An 18,822-nucleotide genomic window follows, 5' to 3' on the forward strand; every position below is an offset into this window, starting at 1 on the left:
TTTGTTTGTTTTACAACTTTCTGTATCCTCATAACCCTAAAAGACATCATCTCAGTAGACCTCAAGGGTGAAACTGTACGTCTAATAAATCATCTTTATATCATCGGTATGCCTGCCGTGATATCCTCACCGTTCACTGACAGTTAAGCACCGGCGATGCCTACAGCCAGCGAGTCGTGATCCCCTCGCGTAATGCTCCGTCATCTGTGACGTCCCCGACCCGCCTACATCCCCAGTCCTTGTCAGTCAGTCGCATGGAGGGGAAGGAGCGCCCACGGACACGGAGGGAGGGAGAGAGAGACAGAGAGAGAGAGAGAGAGAGAGAGAGAGAGAGAGAGAGAGATACAGAGATACAGAGATACAGAGAGAGAGAGAGATACAGAAAGAGAGAGAGAGAGAGAAAAGCCCGGCGTGCGAAGTCAGGTCACTGACGCGCGTCCTCACTGATATGGACACCGGAGGAGGACACTGAACATCCAGGAACCATGCCTACTGTCCTCGGTGGCAAAGGGAAACTTTCCATTGTCTGCCCTTTGCTCCGATACACATATTCTCAGGTGAGAGCCCGGAATGAAGCTGATAGAGACAAGTTGCATTAAATATGGTCTGTGTGAACTTCTTAAATGTGGAGTATGCTTCAGTAGTTGGACTTTAAATGGGCGGAACCAGCTTCACCCGAATCCTCGAAATTTGAGTTCGTTTAAATTTAGTGAAGAGATGCAGGAAAGATGACTTAATAAACTTGTTCACCTAATATACGCAATTAGCTTATAAGGTTTAACATTTTCTGCTTTAGTAGATGTATTACTTTAAATCTGAGATTGTGATGCTGCAATTAATAAGCATAACTTTAGTAATTGGAAATACTTTAAGAATGCAACAGTTGGTGTTGTCTGTATTGTTGCAGGTGTTATGATGGGTTGTGGTTTGTTTGGGTCCTGGGGGTATGGAGGTTAACGCACTTGGGTATTGCACCAGAGTTGTAGCCTGCAGCTCTTGTGCCAGTGAATGTTTCGTATGTTAATGAGGCTAAAACTAAGAGAAATGTGAAGAGGGACAACATTTTATTTAGTGTGCAGAACCACAGGAAGCTGAAATCTGGACTGTCTGTAATTATGTGTTATAATTAGTGCCTAAGGACCAAAAATGCTCCAAAATTTGGATAGTTAGATAACATACATAAAGTAAATTGCATAAGCTTCCGTAACTCTTATAGCTTAACCATAGTGTATTTTATTGGAAGTTAAGTTGAGAGAGAAACATAGTGCAGAACTGAGTCTAGGGAAAGTTATATATCACTTTCCATTCTTTACCAATTAAAATGTTGAAACTACGGCACCATTTGTTTTCAGTCTCCAGGTTTTGGTGCTTTACAGGAACACCAAGAAATGCATTCCCACAGCATGATGTGACCACCGCCAGGTTTCACCACTAGGGTGGGCCTATTGTGGTAGTATTAATTTTTCTCCATGCAGAATTTTTACATAAGCCATAAGGCTACATTTTTATCTTATTCATTCATGGCACTTTCTTCCGTATGTTTTCTGCTAATGACTTCTGGTTTACTTTGTGGCGCTCATTCATAAAGCCCAGATTTATAGAGCACACAACTAATTGTTGGAAAAGTAACACATTCTCACGTTGGAGATGTGGATTTATGTGTTTTTGGATTTATGTGGTTTGTTTGGTCCTGACGGTGATGTTTGTCCACTAATTGTCTCTAACAAGCCTTCACTGTCTTCACTAAACAGCCTGATTTATGCTGACATTAAACCACAAACAGGCGGACTCCATTTACCAACTAGGTGACTTCTGAAAGAAAATGGTTGCGCTGGACAAAGTAAACGAGAATGACTACAGATGAACGCAACATTCCACTTTGTGTTGGTCGCACAAAATGTAAATAATAATAATAATAATAAAAACAGAAATGTGACAGAATATGAAAATGTTCAATAGTTGTGAACAGTACATTCTAGTCAAAAACTTTGAGCAGTCAAACACTCATCTAACTGGTGCATGTATGACAGTAGATGGTAAATATTAAAGAACTATTTGTATCAGGCTTTTTCAAGTTCAAAGACTCCAAAGAGCTTTATGAAGCTCTAGATGTGGATCATGTCAAAAATAAAAAGACTCAAAATTTCTACAAGAAAAAGGGGAAAGCATTATTTGTTGATTAGCGTAAACCTGCTGTAGTAACGCAGATTGGCAGTGATTACAGTAACATGTTTGTACAGTATGATTCTTGCGTTTTTCTCTGAGCCTCACCTGTGAGTTTCATTGCTTAGAAAGGGATTTTACCATCTGATGTTGGATGTTGAAACCGAAAGTAGCTTTGCTCAGTGTCAGTATCCGGCTGATTATCCTGCAGCTGTGATTACTAAGATATGAGTCATCGACGAGGTTCAGAGAGACTCACAGTTACTGTGTGTGAATGCGTGTAGGCGTGTGTGTGTGTGTGTGTGTGTGTGTGTGTGTGAAGGTGTTAGAGTTACAGTAAAGTGTTACAGTGGGTTTTGAATGTAGCAGATAAAAAAGGCGCGAAGGTAAAGGGTTTTTATGACTGTCTGGGTGATAGCTTTTTCAAGATCAGATGGTGAGCAACTGATTGATAATAACTGATCAGCTTTTCCATCTATTGTGTCTGATATACTCTCTGTTTGTTGATCAGCATGTCATGCGTTAATGTGTTCTGCGTTTGAAATTTGCATCTAAAGTTACTCTGTGGTTCACAAGGCTACCTGTCACCATCAGTGTCTGTCTTTAATTTTTTTTTTAAGGTACACTGCTCCTTTAAAAAAAAGTTCTCCACTCTTTGGTTTGTGCAGGGAAAAAGAAGCCAACACAAGTGCTGTGCCAAAGATATTCTCGAGGTAAGGAGCAAATGAGTAACATATAATATGAACAATTAGTTTTATAATGACAGCAGTTTTGTCTCTAAATGAATCAGGTCATATTTGAAGTTTATTTTGCGCTTCGCGAGTTCCCTCGCTTGCATTCGTTTTTAATGTCGCAAACGTTCAGTCATTTGAAAATTGCCTCAACGGACGACCTAGCTGCTTAGAGGAGGAAACCCAAGCAGCAACTTATCATGATTTTATGCATCAGTTAATCTACTGAATTTTCCTTTAGCTGAGATCTGAGAAACTAATGTTTCTACTCATTCATTTTACAGATGCGCTATGATCTTTAATCTTATTGTACATATGCATAGTGACAAATAACAATAAATTAATTTCAATAACATAAAAAGTGACTATTCTCTGTAGATGATCAATTAAATGAGTCTCATTTATTTCTTTTAAACTTATATTAAAACTGCCATAGGTTTCTTTTCACAAATAGAGGTACATCACAATAAACTAGAATATCATTCAAAATTCTGTCAATTTACAATATGTCCAATTGATTCTGAGCCTCTCCACTCCTGAACCTAGAGTCATAAATTAAATGCTAGATTTATTTTCACCTGAAAAAATGACAAAGGACCACTACGCAACAGTCCTGTTCTTTTTCCTCGTGGCCCAGCCAGACTGCATCCCTCGTTTTTAGTTTAAGAGTGGCTTAACTCAACGAGTGCCACATTTGTAGCCCATACCTTGGGTACGTCTTTCTGTTGTAGCTCGTAAAACCCTGACTCCAGCTTCAGTCCGTGATTTCTGAATCTTCTCCAACTCTCCATTGATATGGATCATATTGGCAGGTTTCAGTAACTGTCTGAAGGACAACTTTCACAAGCCAGCAGTCTTCCCCTTGATTTTACAGCCTGTAAAATTTCTGAATTTCTGGGTTTTATATGACAAACTGAATTTTTTGTTTTCACTAACCCTAATAACAATGTTTTTGCATGCTTTAGAAACATTACCTCGAGAGTGATAAATACATATAACATTAGCTGCAATTTATTGAGGTACACCTGTACGTTTCTCTCTCCCTCTGCTTGAATGAACTTAAGAGAATAAATGGCAAAGATACCATCGTAAACGGAGAGAATGGGGTGGGAAAGAGCAGGAAGATGGCAACACATGATGTTCCACCTGGGATACGTTGTTGTTGTTGGAGGAGGAAAGAGACGAGGGTTGGTACTGTGTCCTTGGTGACTGAGGAAGGGGAGATAATGAAGTGAAAAGGATGAGCACAGAGAGGAAACACTCCCCCTCAGGGGTAAATTGTTAAGAGTAGAGAGGGGGAGAGGAGACTGAGAAATTGGCCAGGTTCACCGAATACTGAGGATATTTCAGGTCTCCAATGCCCTCACTTCAAACTCCCCTTGGAGTTGAAGAAATGTTTTGACTGCTTGGGAAAAATTCCCAAACTGAGCCTATTTGTATGCCCTTCTAATTTAATTGAACAGATTGTTTCATTGGAAAAACATGCAATATAATGGTGAAGTGGAAAAACCCAAATGCAAAGAGGAGCCAAGCAGGTGAAAGGACACTTCTTTACAAATTAAATGGTGAAAATTTAAAACCCTGAGTCACAAAAAAGCATATATAAAAAAAGCAGTAGAACCACAAGGGGACAGGCCGGTGTCACAATGTGAGGCTCTGACAAACGCATGCTACCTGAGGAGAGATTTAGGCTGGAGAGGTGATTGCTGATCTAGGAACAAGTCATTGATTAATAGCAACATGTCCCTCTTACAGCTGCCTTTTAGCTGTAAGAGACAACAAGGAACTGAAGAACTGGGAGAAACTGACTGAGAGATCTGGTATTCAGTAAACTAGGTAAACAAGGAAACAGAGACCAGAGAAGTATACAAACCAACCATCATAAGAAATAACTGAGATCCCTACCAAAAAGGTGACAAAGAGACAGAAGCAACAAGGTTTTCGAAATAAAACAGGAGTATCTACAGAGAATAATTGTAGAAACTGCAGTGTAGAGCAGAAAATAAATCAATCAATTGATCAATCAAGTTTATTTGTGTAGCACATTTCAGCAACAAGGCAGATCAAGGCGCTGCACATCATAAAAACACAAAAAATGCTTATAAACTGCAGAAACAAAAGCAGAAGGAATCTTAAAACTTATGAATAAACTGAGCACAGAAAGCAGAGTGAAAATTTCCCTAATAAAACAAACCAAAACCAAAGTCCCAAAAATCAAAAGAAAAATAAATAAAAGGTTTAAAATGAAATTTTTAAAAAATGAGCGAGTAGCACAAAATTAGTCGCTAATGTTTTGTGTGGTCGTTGTGTGGTAGCAAATTCCACTATATATATCTACATATGTGGATATATAAATTTATATATGTGTGTGTGGGCTGCGATTAAATACAAGCAATTCTTCTGATTGAAGCCATATGTTTGCATTCAAAATGCCTCAACCAATAAGCATTGTTTTCCTTGTTTTGTGAGTGAGCTCTGTCACAAATAAACCCCTTTTATGTGGTTATAAACGGTTGACATACCTCTTCACAAAAAAAATACTGTGCGCAGATACCAGATGTGTTTCCTGTCTCAATGCACCGCTGCAGAGGGGATGATTTTAAGAGTGAGTTCCCCCTCTCACTCTCTAAAATAGTTCAAATCTGCAGAGTGAATTCCCTTCCTTTATTTTTGTCAAACTGTCTGCTGCTGTAAGCGGCTTGCGAGAGTCTTGAATCTCTGAATGTTGCTCTTAAAGCTGATCATTTCTAACTGAAATGTTTTGCATAAATTGTGCATGGTGGCTCACAGGTTTGGGAGTGAATACTTTTAAAAGTCCACGTATGCTATTGTCCTGCAATACCTTCATCCTTCTTAATAAATATAGACTGATTTGACCTTCTTTCATGCTTATAAGAAACAGCTTTTACCCATCGGTTTGTGACTAGTTTATGTTTCCAGAAACTGAGCTACATGAACAGGTGCTCGCAGCATGAGGGGTTTCCTTTTTTTCTTTTTTCGCATAGTCACTGATCATAACCACTTCAAGCATGTAATTCACATCTTTTAACATGAACTCAACCCTAAAGTGAACACTTGTCTCCATCAAGAATCATCAGGGGAGGAGCAGGGCCATGAATGAGACTCAGATGTCGATCTATTCTGTGTGTGCATGTGAAAGGGAGAAGAAAGTTGTCCCTATGTTCAGTGTGCTTTCCTTTGTTATGATTCCCTAGTCCCCTTTAACCTCACTCCTATTTTTGTGACCAGGACATGACTCAGTCCTGGCCTTCCCAGCAAGCCTTGGGGGGGGACCAGACCCAGCGAATCCTCTACAATCCTAAGGTGCATGTGTGTTTCTCTGTTTGTCTAATTAAAAGGCAACTACATGTGGTTTTATGAGGTTTGGTTTGTTAAAATATATATTTTTTTTTAAGCAGGGGAGGAAATGAAAACATTTTAAGCTCATTGTTTTAATGAGCTTAGAGGAAACTTGGTTAAATTATTACGTCTTGGATCTGTTTGGGTCTTTATCAGCTTCCTGTTTATGAAAGGCTTTAGCCTGGCTGGTTTTGTGGGATTTATTTGAACACCAACCAGTTTCCTTCCACTTATGGGTGACACTTTCTGTCAGATGTTTGGACTTAGAGAGACAATCATCTCAAGCAAACATTTAAACTGTTTTTTGAAAGAAATAGAGTAAAATCAACCTTCTGGGCAATGCTCAAGAGACTAACCAGTTTAAATCAGGTCCACTATTCCTGATAACATGGATGGTTAAATGTCCACCATTGTTCTGATATTACTGATTGTGATCACTCCATGTAAGCCTCTGACTTCAGCTTTACAGAATAGAAAGCCATTTTGACTCTTCAATGTACCAAACAGGACACACGTCTGGAGTGTAGGGAAGTGGCCACTTAACTACAGATGTGAAATGAACAATTTACTTGAGTCCTCCATATTTAGTAACACTGTGTTAACAAATGAGCAAGTGTTCCAGTTTAAAAAACAAAATTAAAATCCCACAAGCCTACACCTCACGTTTGTTCTGTGACGTTCTCAGAATATACCTGCAGATAAGCAGAGGTTCTATTGTATTAATACAATTTTGTTTTAGAGATGAATATTATATTTTTTTATTTTTACTTTTTTCCCCAGGATGCAAGGCATCCAGCCACCCAACAAAGGCAAAGTATGAATTTACTGACTGACAAATTTGCGTCTTTGTGTGATTCCCAAGCAGATCTCTGTTAATGCTTTCTCTCTTTGTTGTCAGGCCGTGGGGACACTCAACAGCGAATGGCTCGTCATCCTTACGTGGCACCTCACAAATCGTAAGTCGGGCTTGAAGAAACGTGATCCGGCTCGGGTCACGTCCCGTAAACCTGTGGCACATGCAGGAATGGCCACTCATTTGATTTGTTTGTCTGTGTAACCTCTTTAAAACGAATTTATGATCTTTATCATTCGAACAGCTACCAGGCAAATTGATCAAGAGGGAAGAACACATGTGAAATTGGATACATTACGTTAAGCAGGCAAACGGTGTTTCAGGCAGCAGTTTGGGTCAAGGGTTACTTTACATTCCTGAAAGTTGTCAGTGAAGACCGATGTGCTCCTGTTTGTTAACTTTTTACATCCTGCTTTTAATCTGAAACACATGTTCAGGGGGTGGGAGCCAACTGCAAGCCTCACATTATTTTACAAGCTTTGTTATGAAACTGATTTTTTTTCCCCCCCTTAAGATGTCACTCATTGACATTATTTGCTTATTTAAGCCTTATTTATGTTCAAGAGATTATTACAAGATGCTCTGCTTAGTCTTTTGTCTTTTAGTCTGTAATGAATTATAAACCCACATTTGAAAAATATTCGCTAAAATCTTGTGGTAGACAGCAACTTCCACATTTATTGGCATGCCATTGCCTGCTGGTTTTAAACAGACCTATTGTTTGTAATTGAAATTTTAAATTTAAAATTTATTTTCAATGCACTTTGAAAAAGTATGGAGCTTACATTTAGCTTTTTGTATTTAGGAATTACTTTGAGAAGAAAAAAACAGAATAAAATATTTGTATTTTCAGACAAAATATACATTTTTGTTTTTGTTTCTTTTTGTCTTTTTTCTTCTTCTTTTCTTCCTTCCTTATTTAAACCTGCCAACTGCTGAAATATCAGTCATAAAGTCATTGTATTTTATATTCTAAAATGATTGTAAGTTCATTTTTACAATATCAGCATGTGAAGCATGTGTAGGAACCCTGTTGCTCAAGATGTCAACCAGTTTAAATAATAATGAAAATATTTGATTTCAGAAGAGACCAACAAAGTGACTTTGGTGTTGTGAAACACGTGACCACCATATGAAGAAGCAGCTCTCCCTCTGTTTTGGGATAATCTGTGATGCTGTGAATTTGTTTGTCTTCCAAAACATTATTAAATCTTGTTAGAGTGCATGGAACCACAGACTCTTTAAATTATCAGGGAATTTAAGAAAAGTGATGATTTCTGCCAGAAAACTATAAATGAGTCACCAGTTGGTATTTCAACAGGATAATGATGCAAAGGATACAGCCAAATAAACACAGAAAAGGTTCAGTAGTCATAAGATCCACATTCTTTGTTTCTTATATTAGACCTCACATTTTTCACCTCATGGCTGATAAGAAAACATAAGAGAACAAACATGAATCTGATCCTGAGATCATGCAAAGATGTGCCACCTATACCAGGAGGGATAATAAGGGTGGAGGGCAACATTAGTTAGGCTGTTTCATACAAGTAAAATCATCCCAGTTTATGTCCCATTAGCTTTTATTATATGTATATTTTTGTTTTTTTTATAAAGAAAATTTCCTCACATGAGTTCACTGCAGTGTTTTATGGAGTTTTAAAAGCTAAACAGCTCAGGTTTCTGAATGTACATTCGCAGAATGCTTGCTGATGACCTGAAGATAAGTAGTGATGAAGATGACACTCAGAGGGTAGGTTTATCTCAGCCTTTTTAGTCTTCAAGCACATCTAAAATGCTTTTAACCCTGATAGTTGCAATTCTTCTGCTAGTTTCTTTTCTTTTATTTTTTTATACTGCTGCAGTGGATGATCAATTTCTGTTTTTGTGTCCCCAAAGGCCATTCATGAGTCAGCTTCCTGGGACAGACACAGGTACTCCCACTGATTTCTCTTTCAATGATCTCTATTGGTATTTTGGTTTCAGGAATCAGTTTTACTGCATGTGTAACACCGCTCCACTTGGCTCGGTGCCTCCGTTGAGCCGTCTCTGATGTTTGTACCCGGTTTGACTGACAGCCTGTCGGCGCAGCGAGCGCACACACATGGCAGGAGGGTGAGACATTCCAGTTCAGACTCCTCGGACTCTGACTCCTCTGCAGAGTCGGGCAGCAGCAGCCTTCGTTCCCGCAGCCCGAGTCCAGAACTTCACCCAGATCCTCCGTCGCCTGCAAGCACGCGGCCACTGTGCAACAAGGAGGTAAGAAATACAGCTGCCACCCGATTTGATTCAGCTCATTTATTTAATAGTTCATGTAGATATCCTCCCGAGTTTATGTGCCTTAAGATGAAGTCTCCACAGATGGGGTGAGGTGAGGGGTGAGGGCGCTCGATGCGGTCCACAGCAGGTGTGGGGAGGGACAGAGCAATGAAGAATGCTTGTAACTGGGGGGTTGAGGGGCAACTTTGGAGATTAGCCCCTCACTGTCATGTCAACAGTGAGTCTTACATAAACTCGGTTTATGCTTACATGTGTTAAACAAAGTGCGCGGAAGACTGTATTGCAGATACGTTTTATGGACCTAAGAGATTATGTGCAGAGCGTTTGGAGGTGCAGGGCATTGTGGTGGTTGACATGTGTGCTCTGTATGCAGTGAAGGGGCAAACCTGCTTCTCTATTATGAATAGAGGGCCCTGTGTGACATTGCAGACTGTATTACTGAACATACTACTCTGGGCCCCTACAGAGTTTGAGGGAGGGTGTTTGTTGGGGTGAGGTAGGGTGGAGGGGGTACACCATGTGGTTTTCATTTAGATGGAGTGTTTGAGTGTCTCCTTCAGAAAAAAAAAATGGGGGCAGCAGTTATGGAAGCAGCAAACCCAGAGTTTCAGGTAGCAAGAAAAAAAAAAAAAAAGGGAGGGAGGGCAGTCGAGACGGTACAAGAGATGCAGTGTCTTCTCTGAAAAGAGACCGAGGTATGAGGGGAGGACGTGGAGGTAGAGGTGGAGGGTGGGGGGGTCACTGTTTGACTTAAGGAGGTTTAATTTAGCTCTTCTGGTTAGACCGAAAAAGTGAACGTGTAAAAGAAAAAGAAGCTTGCTCTCAGGCCGTGAGTATTCCTTGGTTTCTTTAATTAGAGTAAAAACTTTTGTTTACCTCAGAGGTCTTATGCTTTTCAAAACAGTTTTACACGTAAGATTAAGGAATTTTTGCTGACATGACTAAACAGGAGTGTAGTTATTATATAAGCACAGAGTGAGTGCACTGCATCTGTGAGTGCATGTAATATACAGGCTACTGATAAGAAGCAAAATTTCTGTTTTATGTTTTTTAGACAAACATTATACTTGGGATTTGTTAATTATAGTTCAGGACGTTTATCTTTACTTCCAGAAAAGATTAAATTGCTATTCGCCATATATTTTTTCTTGAGATATATATTTTTTTCAACTTTTTCAAAGTTGTGTGACAGTCACATTGGTTTATTACGAATATTATTTCAATATATTTCAATAAATATCACAGAAGTGCATAAAAAAATCAAAGAATTTAAAATGCACATTTACACACCTGTGGCACTAAAATATAATTTGAAGTACTAAATCTGTGAAGTTTAATATTACCTTAAATGTTTTATTTTTTCCACATCAAGAATGTATTAATTTGTCAAGGAAATTTATTAAGTGTGTATGTAATACACATCAAAAGAAAGTACAGAAACATGTTGCTAAATGGGATTCCACAAGCTGTTTAAGACCCTGATATGGTACTTTGGATACATTTCTGAACAGATAGTTTTCCTCCAATTATAATTTACTTATTGCTATGCTTATGCTAGATTAGATGGTTTTTCAGGCATCTTTTGCCATTTCATATCCTACTCAAGGAAAAATGTTGCATTTAGTTGTTGTGAAAATGCTTTATATAAAATAAGTTGAAAGACATTTTACTTCATTCACGTCATGCCTTGAAATTGGCTTCTGTCTTTAAGAATCTCCTAACCTTTCTGACACTCCCCGTTTTGGAGGTCATCACAACAATGCTTCTCAGTGATGCCACTTACAATTGTTCTTAATGTTGGACTGACAAGTAGTTTGTAGTGATAAGCTCATCTGACACGCAATTCCACCCAGTGGATTGCTGCTGCCACTAGCCTGAAGGAGCTGGGTGGGAGAGGGGTGCTTTATGGGGCAGGAGCTTAACTGGGAATTTTAGATGAAAGATGGAGTTTTGTGTAAATAGGTGGCGCATTGTATGAGCAAGCATATAGCCAGTAGGCACCCCTGAATGACTAGCATGGTAAATTAAAAAATTTCTCAGACATGCACAAATGGTTCAAAGCAACACTCCGGGTATGTTTTTGATGAAGGAATAACATTATGGAATGATTTTCAGCTCAAAAAAGTTGATTCTGCGTGCGTAGCAAACCATTTATAAAATTAAAACAGAGGTAATACTTCTGCTCTATCAGCAGATGGCAGTAAAGTCAACATTAACTAATTCAAAATTCTAAAGATTCCGAGCTTTGCTAAACATTGCTAGGCTAAAGATATCACCAAAACAGCAGGGTATTGTTTCGCCAATTATTACCCTTTTCTCTTTCATTTATCCATGTTTGAAGCATAACAAGACAAAGTGAATCTGATAAAACCCTAAAAACAAGTACACTGCTATTGTGGTTTCAAGCAAAGAAAGTCAGAAGGTCCAGGTGTAAAATATGGCTCTTCGTTGTTGTACAGATACCTAGTGCAAAGCACCACCAATGGATATTTTTTAAATATCCACTTTGAAAATAACTTTTAGATTTTTTTGTTTTTGTTTGTTTTGTTAGTTTTAAATATAGGTTTTTGTCACCGAAAACATAACTTTGATCTGCAAAGGTTGTTGAAAATCAATGTCTTGCAAAATATCTGGGTTCGTATGGATTTGGCCTGAGTTTTGAATGTGTTTCCTTTTAGCAAGAAATATCCAAATCAGGACCTTTGGTTCTTGATTCAACATCACTTTGTGCACCAACCTCATTATTATCAAAGATTTATATAAAACAATCATGTGTCCTTTTGTCTCTCTCTTTTTTGTTTTCTTAAGATTGATCATCCTTCCACTACCCAGTGGCAGTTAGATAAATGGCTGAAAAGATCAAAGAAAAAATCTGCCAGAACTGATCAAGATTTGCCTCAGGCTATTACAGAACCCGAGGCCTCTCCCCTAAGTCAGAGAGCCCCCTCTCCAGCCAGGTCATGGGACAGCAATCAGGAGTATAGCCCGAGCCAAACCCCCATTCCAAGTCCACAGTTCACTTACAGTAACGATAACAGCCCAGCTCCCAGCCCCGGTTACAGCTACTGCCCAAGTCCCAGCCCATTCCCCAGCACCTGTCCAAGTCCTACCCCTAGTCCGCGACATAGCCCACCTCCAAGTCCAGTTCTAAGTGTTTGCCCCAGTCCTTGTGGAACCCCAAGGACCAGTCGAAGCCCAAGCCCTATACCTAAACATCTCTCAAGAAGTCCTAGTCCCACTTTACCCACTCCATCAAGGGGTTTTCACTGCCATGGGGCTCAGAACCAGAACCAGTCACCTTCAATTCTAACATCTACCCCCCACAGGACTAAAGTAAGACCATGGATTGCACCATTGCTTGGCACCAGTTTAAAGAGTAAGCCCCCGAGTAACAGTCATCTTCAACCTTCTTATCAGCTCAAGCCTAAGACTCATCACACACAAGACCAAGTCCAGGACCAAAGCAAGTTGAAAGATTTTGGAGGCTTAAATTCCCAACTAAATCCCAATCAAAAATCTACACACAAGTCTATTCCATATCCAAGAACTAAACAGGTTTCCAACAACCCCAAAACTAAAAATCCAACATACTTTGATCAAATTCAAGGCAACCGATCCAAACCCACGTCACGGCCACCATTTCAACAACCTTCACAACAAAGCCCCAAAAGAACAAAGCACGGAGTGCACACTGGCTGTGAAACCAACACAGCTCCCAGTACTCATTCCACATCTGCCAGTAAAGCTACTAGAAATTCTGTTGCTCGGTCAACCTCTGGACCCTTCTCTAACCTTATACACTGGACAAAGCTGTGGGAAGCTACAAACTCAAACCCCACGCATCCAAACCATGCCAAACCTTCACAAAGGAAACCTCAGTCTAAGGAACAGGAAGTAGATCAGAGAAAACCTCGTCTGACCCAAGCAGAGAGGAGAATACATGAAAGCAAGGAGGATAGACATCATCATGAACAACAACTAGGGAAGCTAGAACGAAAGGAAGACAGAAGGCTGGCGGAGGAGCAGTTACTAAGACGTCCCTGGATCCAAAGTTCGCCAGAAGAAGAGGAGGAAGAGGAGGAAAGAGCAACAGAACAGCAAGGTGGGAGAAAGAACACAGGAAGAGGAGAAAATAGGAGGAAGGGGGTGCAGGCAAAGGAAGAATGGAAAGCGGTCAGACAGGTGTCTTCTAATGACAAACAACACTGCCTTAGAGAGACGTTTGACTGTCAAGGAAGGACAAAAAAGGGGAGAAGATGTGAGGAGAAAAGAGAAGTAATCAGAGACCAATCACCCTTATTATCTACACACTCCCCACCTCCCCAGAGACCATCCTTCAACTCCTCATCCTCGTCATCATCATCATCTTCTTCTACAACCGCCTCAAACTCAGACTCTGAATCTGAATGTTTTGGCTCTATCACCAAGGTTTCAGCTGAGTCCACTTCTCACAGGAGAGTCACCAAGACAGGGAACCAAGCTGCAAGCAGACCTGACACTACCAGGCCTAAGACAGTACACCCCAGACGACCCAGCTCAGATAATCCATGTGAAAGGAGGCAGCAAAGTGAGGCAAAGCAAAGGCTCTACACTCTAGTCCCATTTGGACGAGGGGAAAAAACTCCTTCCACTGCCCAACGGGGGCTAAGAAATCTGGTGGTGCAGATAGACCTCTGTCTTCTCAAGAGAGTCCCTGACAGTCCTACAGATTCCACTGGTAAAAAACTATCCCCTTCCAAATCATCTTCATTAATGAAGGAAAAAACTAAAGAGGCTATGAAACACATTTATGATCCTGAGACTTCCATTACAGATGGCAAAAGGAAACGCAAGGTAGAAAACAGATGTTTCGCTTTTATCTTGAGACAATAAACCAAGAGTATTTTCTACACATTAATATGACACAGAAATGTTTTATGTCTACTTGTTCTTTGTTGTTTTGGCACCAGCTAGAGAATGGCATAGCTCAAAGAGAAACCAAGAGGAGTCTTCTTTATCTAAACGAGGCACCAAGGCAGAAAGAACCTTCATCATTACCAGCTGAGAACATCATTACTGAGACGGTGCACAATGGGTAATGACACCTTACGCCATTAAAAACATTTCTAGGCACTTCTAGTTTACGTTACATGCCGTTGAACCATTTATATGTCAAGTGGTTATTGGACGCATGGCAGGAGAGAGTCATTTCTGTCCAGCACAACCATTAATGTGGGGAGTCCATTGAACTCTGCTTTAAATGGAAGCAGGTTCCTTAGTCAGATGAGAGTAAAACTGAGTTTTCTCAGCATCCCAGGTGGGTTCAAATATGTGGACTAGCACCCTATACTGTGTGTTAAGGGTAGTAGAGGCAGTGATGGTTTTTGGTATTGGGCATTTGGGAAGTTGCCCCAGGTGATATTAGAAATGGAAGAAGTACACAGAACAAATACAAATATCAAACTTATCTGCCAGTTGCACCTTGAATAAGTTTTCTACTGTTTTTTGCTATGTATAATTGTGGGTTTCAAAGGAATCTGTGGATATGTTTCCTTGAAGATACCTGGAGGAGTTCTTGGACAGCAAGAGGCCAGTGTCTCCCTTGTCTCCCTTGTCTCCACTGCCCCAGAGCCCTGAGCCCACCAGGCCCACCTCCAAAGCAAAGGCAACTACCGAACAGCAGCAGTCCCGTGCACAGAAGAGCAAAGACAAGAGCAAAGAGGCAGATGTAAAGGTGACATCTTGGCACATAAACTTTTGTTTAGACAGCTCTTCTCCTTGCAACATTAGGACTTATTTAGCCATTTTCTGTACAGCCTAAGACTGAGGTGGAGTGTGTAAAAGTATCAAGGCAGCATCAGCCACCACCCGAGTCCACCTGGGGACCATCTAGTCACAGAGGATCCGTACCAAGCCAAGAAATGTGAGTCTTCAAATCAACCTCCCCACTGCTTTCACATTACATATAAAACTGAGAAAGTTCAACTTACTGGTGACAAAACTCCATCAGGTTTTAATTATGTATGCTCAATTTTTTCATAGTTCTCACCATGCTGAATACTACTTACATGAAGCTAAACGGATGAAGCACCGTGCTGATGCAATGGTGAGTTTTTAAAATTTGGTGCAATACCAAATTTTGATTGTGATATGCAATAAATTTAAATAAATACAAAAAAAAAAACTTTCTTTTTTTACTAGAAAAATATGCAAGAGTTTAATGGTTGTTTCAATCAGCCATTCAAAGCAGCAATGCTTGCAAGTTAAAGTAACAAAAGGGATCACCATAACAATCATTGTGGCTTTTCAAACTTTTATTTGAAATGTCTGTTTATTGTTAGTGGGGAACAAAATCTACCTTTAGATTATTTAATCTAAAGGTAGATTAAATAATCTAGATTAAATAATCTACCTTTAGATTAAAGTCAGAGCCTGATAATCTATGTCTTATTTTAAACAAAACCTGCAAATACAGAAATAATGTTGAATTTGCAACGCTTTTAATAGATAAGGATAAGTGAATGCTTCTTGAACATGGCTGGTTGTTATTTTCTTCATTTGCATTTGTTACTGGTCTTTTTCAGGTGGACAAGCTAGGAAAAGCTGTTAACTACATTGATGCAGCTCTGTCCTTCATGGAATGTGGAAAGGCGATGGAGGAGGGGCCACTCGAGGCAAAGTCTCCTTTCACCATGTATTCTGAGACAGTGGAGCTGATCCGGTAAATTGCATCTACTAAAGGTTGCCAAAACAAATGTGATTTCAAGGTAAAAAACTTGACTGTTTCCTATGTGTTTTAAGATACGCAATGAGGCTCAAGGGTCACTCTGGCCCTGGAGCGAGACAGGAAGACAAACAGCTGGCAGTGCTGTGGTGCGTTTGTCATCCTCTTTGTTTACACCACATCTGTCACTGTGACAAAGGATGAGCATTTTGAGAACGGTTTTGCGGTCTGTCTGTATTTACAGTTTCAGATGCCTTGCCCTCCTTTACTGGCAGATGTTTCGCTTAAAAAAAGATCATGCACTAAAGTACTCCAAAGTGCTACTTGACTATTTCAAGGTATATCTAATGACACAAACATCACTGCTTGGTAGAATAGTAAACCGTTGGTACATGTGGCTGCATGCAGTTTGTTTTTGTCTTATCATAGAGTTCTCCCAAAGTGCCTACAACGCCACCTGGCTGGATGGACACTGGGAAGTGAGTGGATAATAACTAGGCTTCCATGTTTAATCGTCTTGGCTTCCTCTGGGTTGGCCTTTGAAATTATACTGATTGGCATCGGTCTGCTGCGCATGTCTTTTCACTCCCAGGGCTACAACAGGACTCCCGTCCTCACTGTCACCCACTGCAAAACACCACAGACGGGGTTCAAATGGGGGCAGCAGCTCTGCGTCGCTCATAAGCATACCCCAGCGCATCCACCAGATGGCAGCAAACCACCTGAACATCACCAACAGTGTCCTGTACAGCTATGAGTACTGGGAGGTGGCAGACAACCTCGCAAAGGAGAATAAAGGTAAATATATGTATATATTTATTTACCTTTATATATATATACCTACATATATATGTATATGTAGGTAGATAAACATTTGATTTTGTCTTTATTGTTACAGAATTCTTCAATTACTTGAATACTTTGTCTGGGCCATTGACTCTTCACAGTAGCATTGCTCACGCTGTTCAATACACCAGGCAGGCTCTTCAGTGGATTCGCATTAGTGCCAAACTGAACTGATTCCAACAGAGAGGATTTCTCCTTAACCGGCCAAGCTGCTCCTCAAGCTTAATTTTGCTGTAAAAAAAAAAAGACTCTGCAGATCTCCAAACAGCTGTGAGGAAAGCACTGATAACCAATGTGGTGTGTCAAAATGGACTTAAATAAAATCTCACTAAGCCACAAGCTGCCCTTGTTGAGCGTTGGGATGTAAACACCAGCATTATGTGAGCAAAGCCTTCTAAAGGACCAGTTTTGCAACTTTCTTCCTCGTTGGTGGATTCATCTGAAGAGTTGTCTGTTCTGCAGCTAATTAAGGTCTCAATTTTTTTTGCCAAATAAACCCTGAACCTCAAAGGACAGTGAAGATTATCTGTGTTTTAGACTTTGTTATTGTTCAGCAAAGATTGTCTCTGGGTGCACAACAAGAGAAAATGGTTAAAAAAAAAAACACTGATCGACCTTGTACACCTCTCAAAGAGGGGAAATTCTTTAAGCGATTTTTCCTTTAAAGTGTCTTATATTTTCACTTCTGCTGTTTTTTACTGTGCAATATTTGATAGACCATCTTATTTGTAAGAAAAAAATAAACTGAGAATGAATAATATATTTTGTTGTTGTGAATCTTATGAGAGAATTAGTCCAAAATTCACGATCTGGATTTCTTCTAATTTGCCTGAATGCATTAAAAACTTTGGAGTATTGAATTATGTATATATATTTTATCCACATGGTCAAAATTAGTCATACAGGCTCAAATACGCACATATGCACAGTAAATGTCTCTCTGTCTTTTAAGTAGTTTTACTTCAACCACATTCTTATTATCGGTATCACCTGGACAAGTTTTAGAATATTTGACCACACTTCTTGGCAGAAGCTGTTGAATTGAGAATAAATCTAAAATTTATTCCATAGACTTTAAATGCAATTCAATTGTACTATTGACTGACTAAGCAGTCCCAGCCCATCCCATAATGCTGCCAACACCATGCTTAACTTTTTGTACAATGTCCTTGGGTTCAAACGAATCAATTCAACTTCTTTCAAACAGTCTCCTTGTCATTGTGGACCATTATCTCAGTCTTTATCTACTATGAAAAGTGGTCAATTTACCAACTAGAACTATTCTTGCCTGGTGTTTGTTGATTATTACAAACAGTTTATCAATGTGGTACATATTGCTTAGGGAAGTTTTCAAAAAATATATTTTGGGGTGTATGCATACATTGTCAAAAAAGTATGTTTGATTCTTTGATTGCTGGTATAAATAACATTGCGGTCAATATAATTTAGCTGATGGACAAGAGTGTTAGAAAAGAAAACAATATAATTTTACCAAAGAATGTCAGTTAATTAAAATAGGAATTGTTGCATTTAAATTCAGCCCTTTCAGGACAATATTTAATATATGCACAAGCTAAAGGCCAATTTTCTGATTGATATTAGTATGTATAAGTTTTTTTTTTCTTTTTAACATTAAAGGGTATTATTTCTTATTTCAAATTAAATCTAAAATGGACATCTTAAAGGACAAAGGATGTGATGTCAACAGGTTATGTGTAAAAGCACACACATCCACTGACTGTGTCACAACCAGACATGTGACTCAGTCCAGTTGCTCAGAGCTCAGATGAGAAACCACTACTGCACCAACATGTTAGAGGAACCGAAGTGCTCAGCATCAGATGTCTGGTGCCATAGCAACAGAGATCATCCAATAAGAAGAGTCT

The 18,822-nt window shown here is 39.6% G+C and overlaps 1 protein-coding gene across 1 annotated transcript; it reads left to right on the top strand.

The window, feature by feature from the left end:
* Positions 1-355: 355 nt before the first annotated feature.
* Positions 356-17,649, top strand: aff3 (AF4/FMR2 family, member 3). Its single transcript, XM_044130732.1, has 19 exons — positions 356-557; positions 2,832-2,876; positions 6,144-6,218; positions 7,035-7,068; positions 7,153-7,210; positions 8,809-8,860; positions 9,007-9,041; positions 9,186-9,366; positions 12,196-14,220; positions 14,337-14,461; positions 14,926-15,100; positions 15,183-15,289; positions 15,409-15,472; positions 15,951-16,087; positions 16,168-16,239; positions 16,335-16,428; positions 16,520-16,569; positions 16,683-16,888; positions 16,989-17,649. The coding sequence occupies exons 1-19, from the start codon at positions 486-488 to the stop codon at positions 17,108-17,110; spliced, it is 3,729 nt and encodes a 1,242-aa protein (XP_043986667.1). The 5' UTR covers positions 356-485; the 3' UTR covers positions 17,111-17,649.
* The last annotated feature ends 1,173 nt before the right edge of the window (positions 17,650-18,822 follow it).

Source organism: Gambusia affinis, linkage group LG11 (assembly GCF_019740435.1).
Source record: "Gambusia affinis linkage group LG11, SWU_Gaff_1.0, whole genome shotgun sequence".
NCBI lineage: Eukaryota > Metazoa > Chordata > Actinopteri > Cyprinodontiformes > Poeciliidae > Gambusia > Gambusia affinis.

Bases quoted from the DNA above. Each gene is read 5' to 3' on its own strand.
- aff3 (XM_044130732.1), top strand. From the start codon at position 486: ATGCCTACTGTCCTCGGTGGCAAAGGGAAACTTTCCATTGTCTGCCCT. The intron at 7,211-8,808 runs GTAAGTCGGGCT...GTACATTCGCAG, and splicing joins TACGTGGCACCTCACAAATC to AATGCTTGCTGATGACCTGA. The intron at 16,889-16,988 runs GTAAATATATGT...TTATTGTTACAG, and splicing joins CCTCGCAAAGGAGAATAAAG to AATTCTTCAATTACTTGAAT.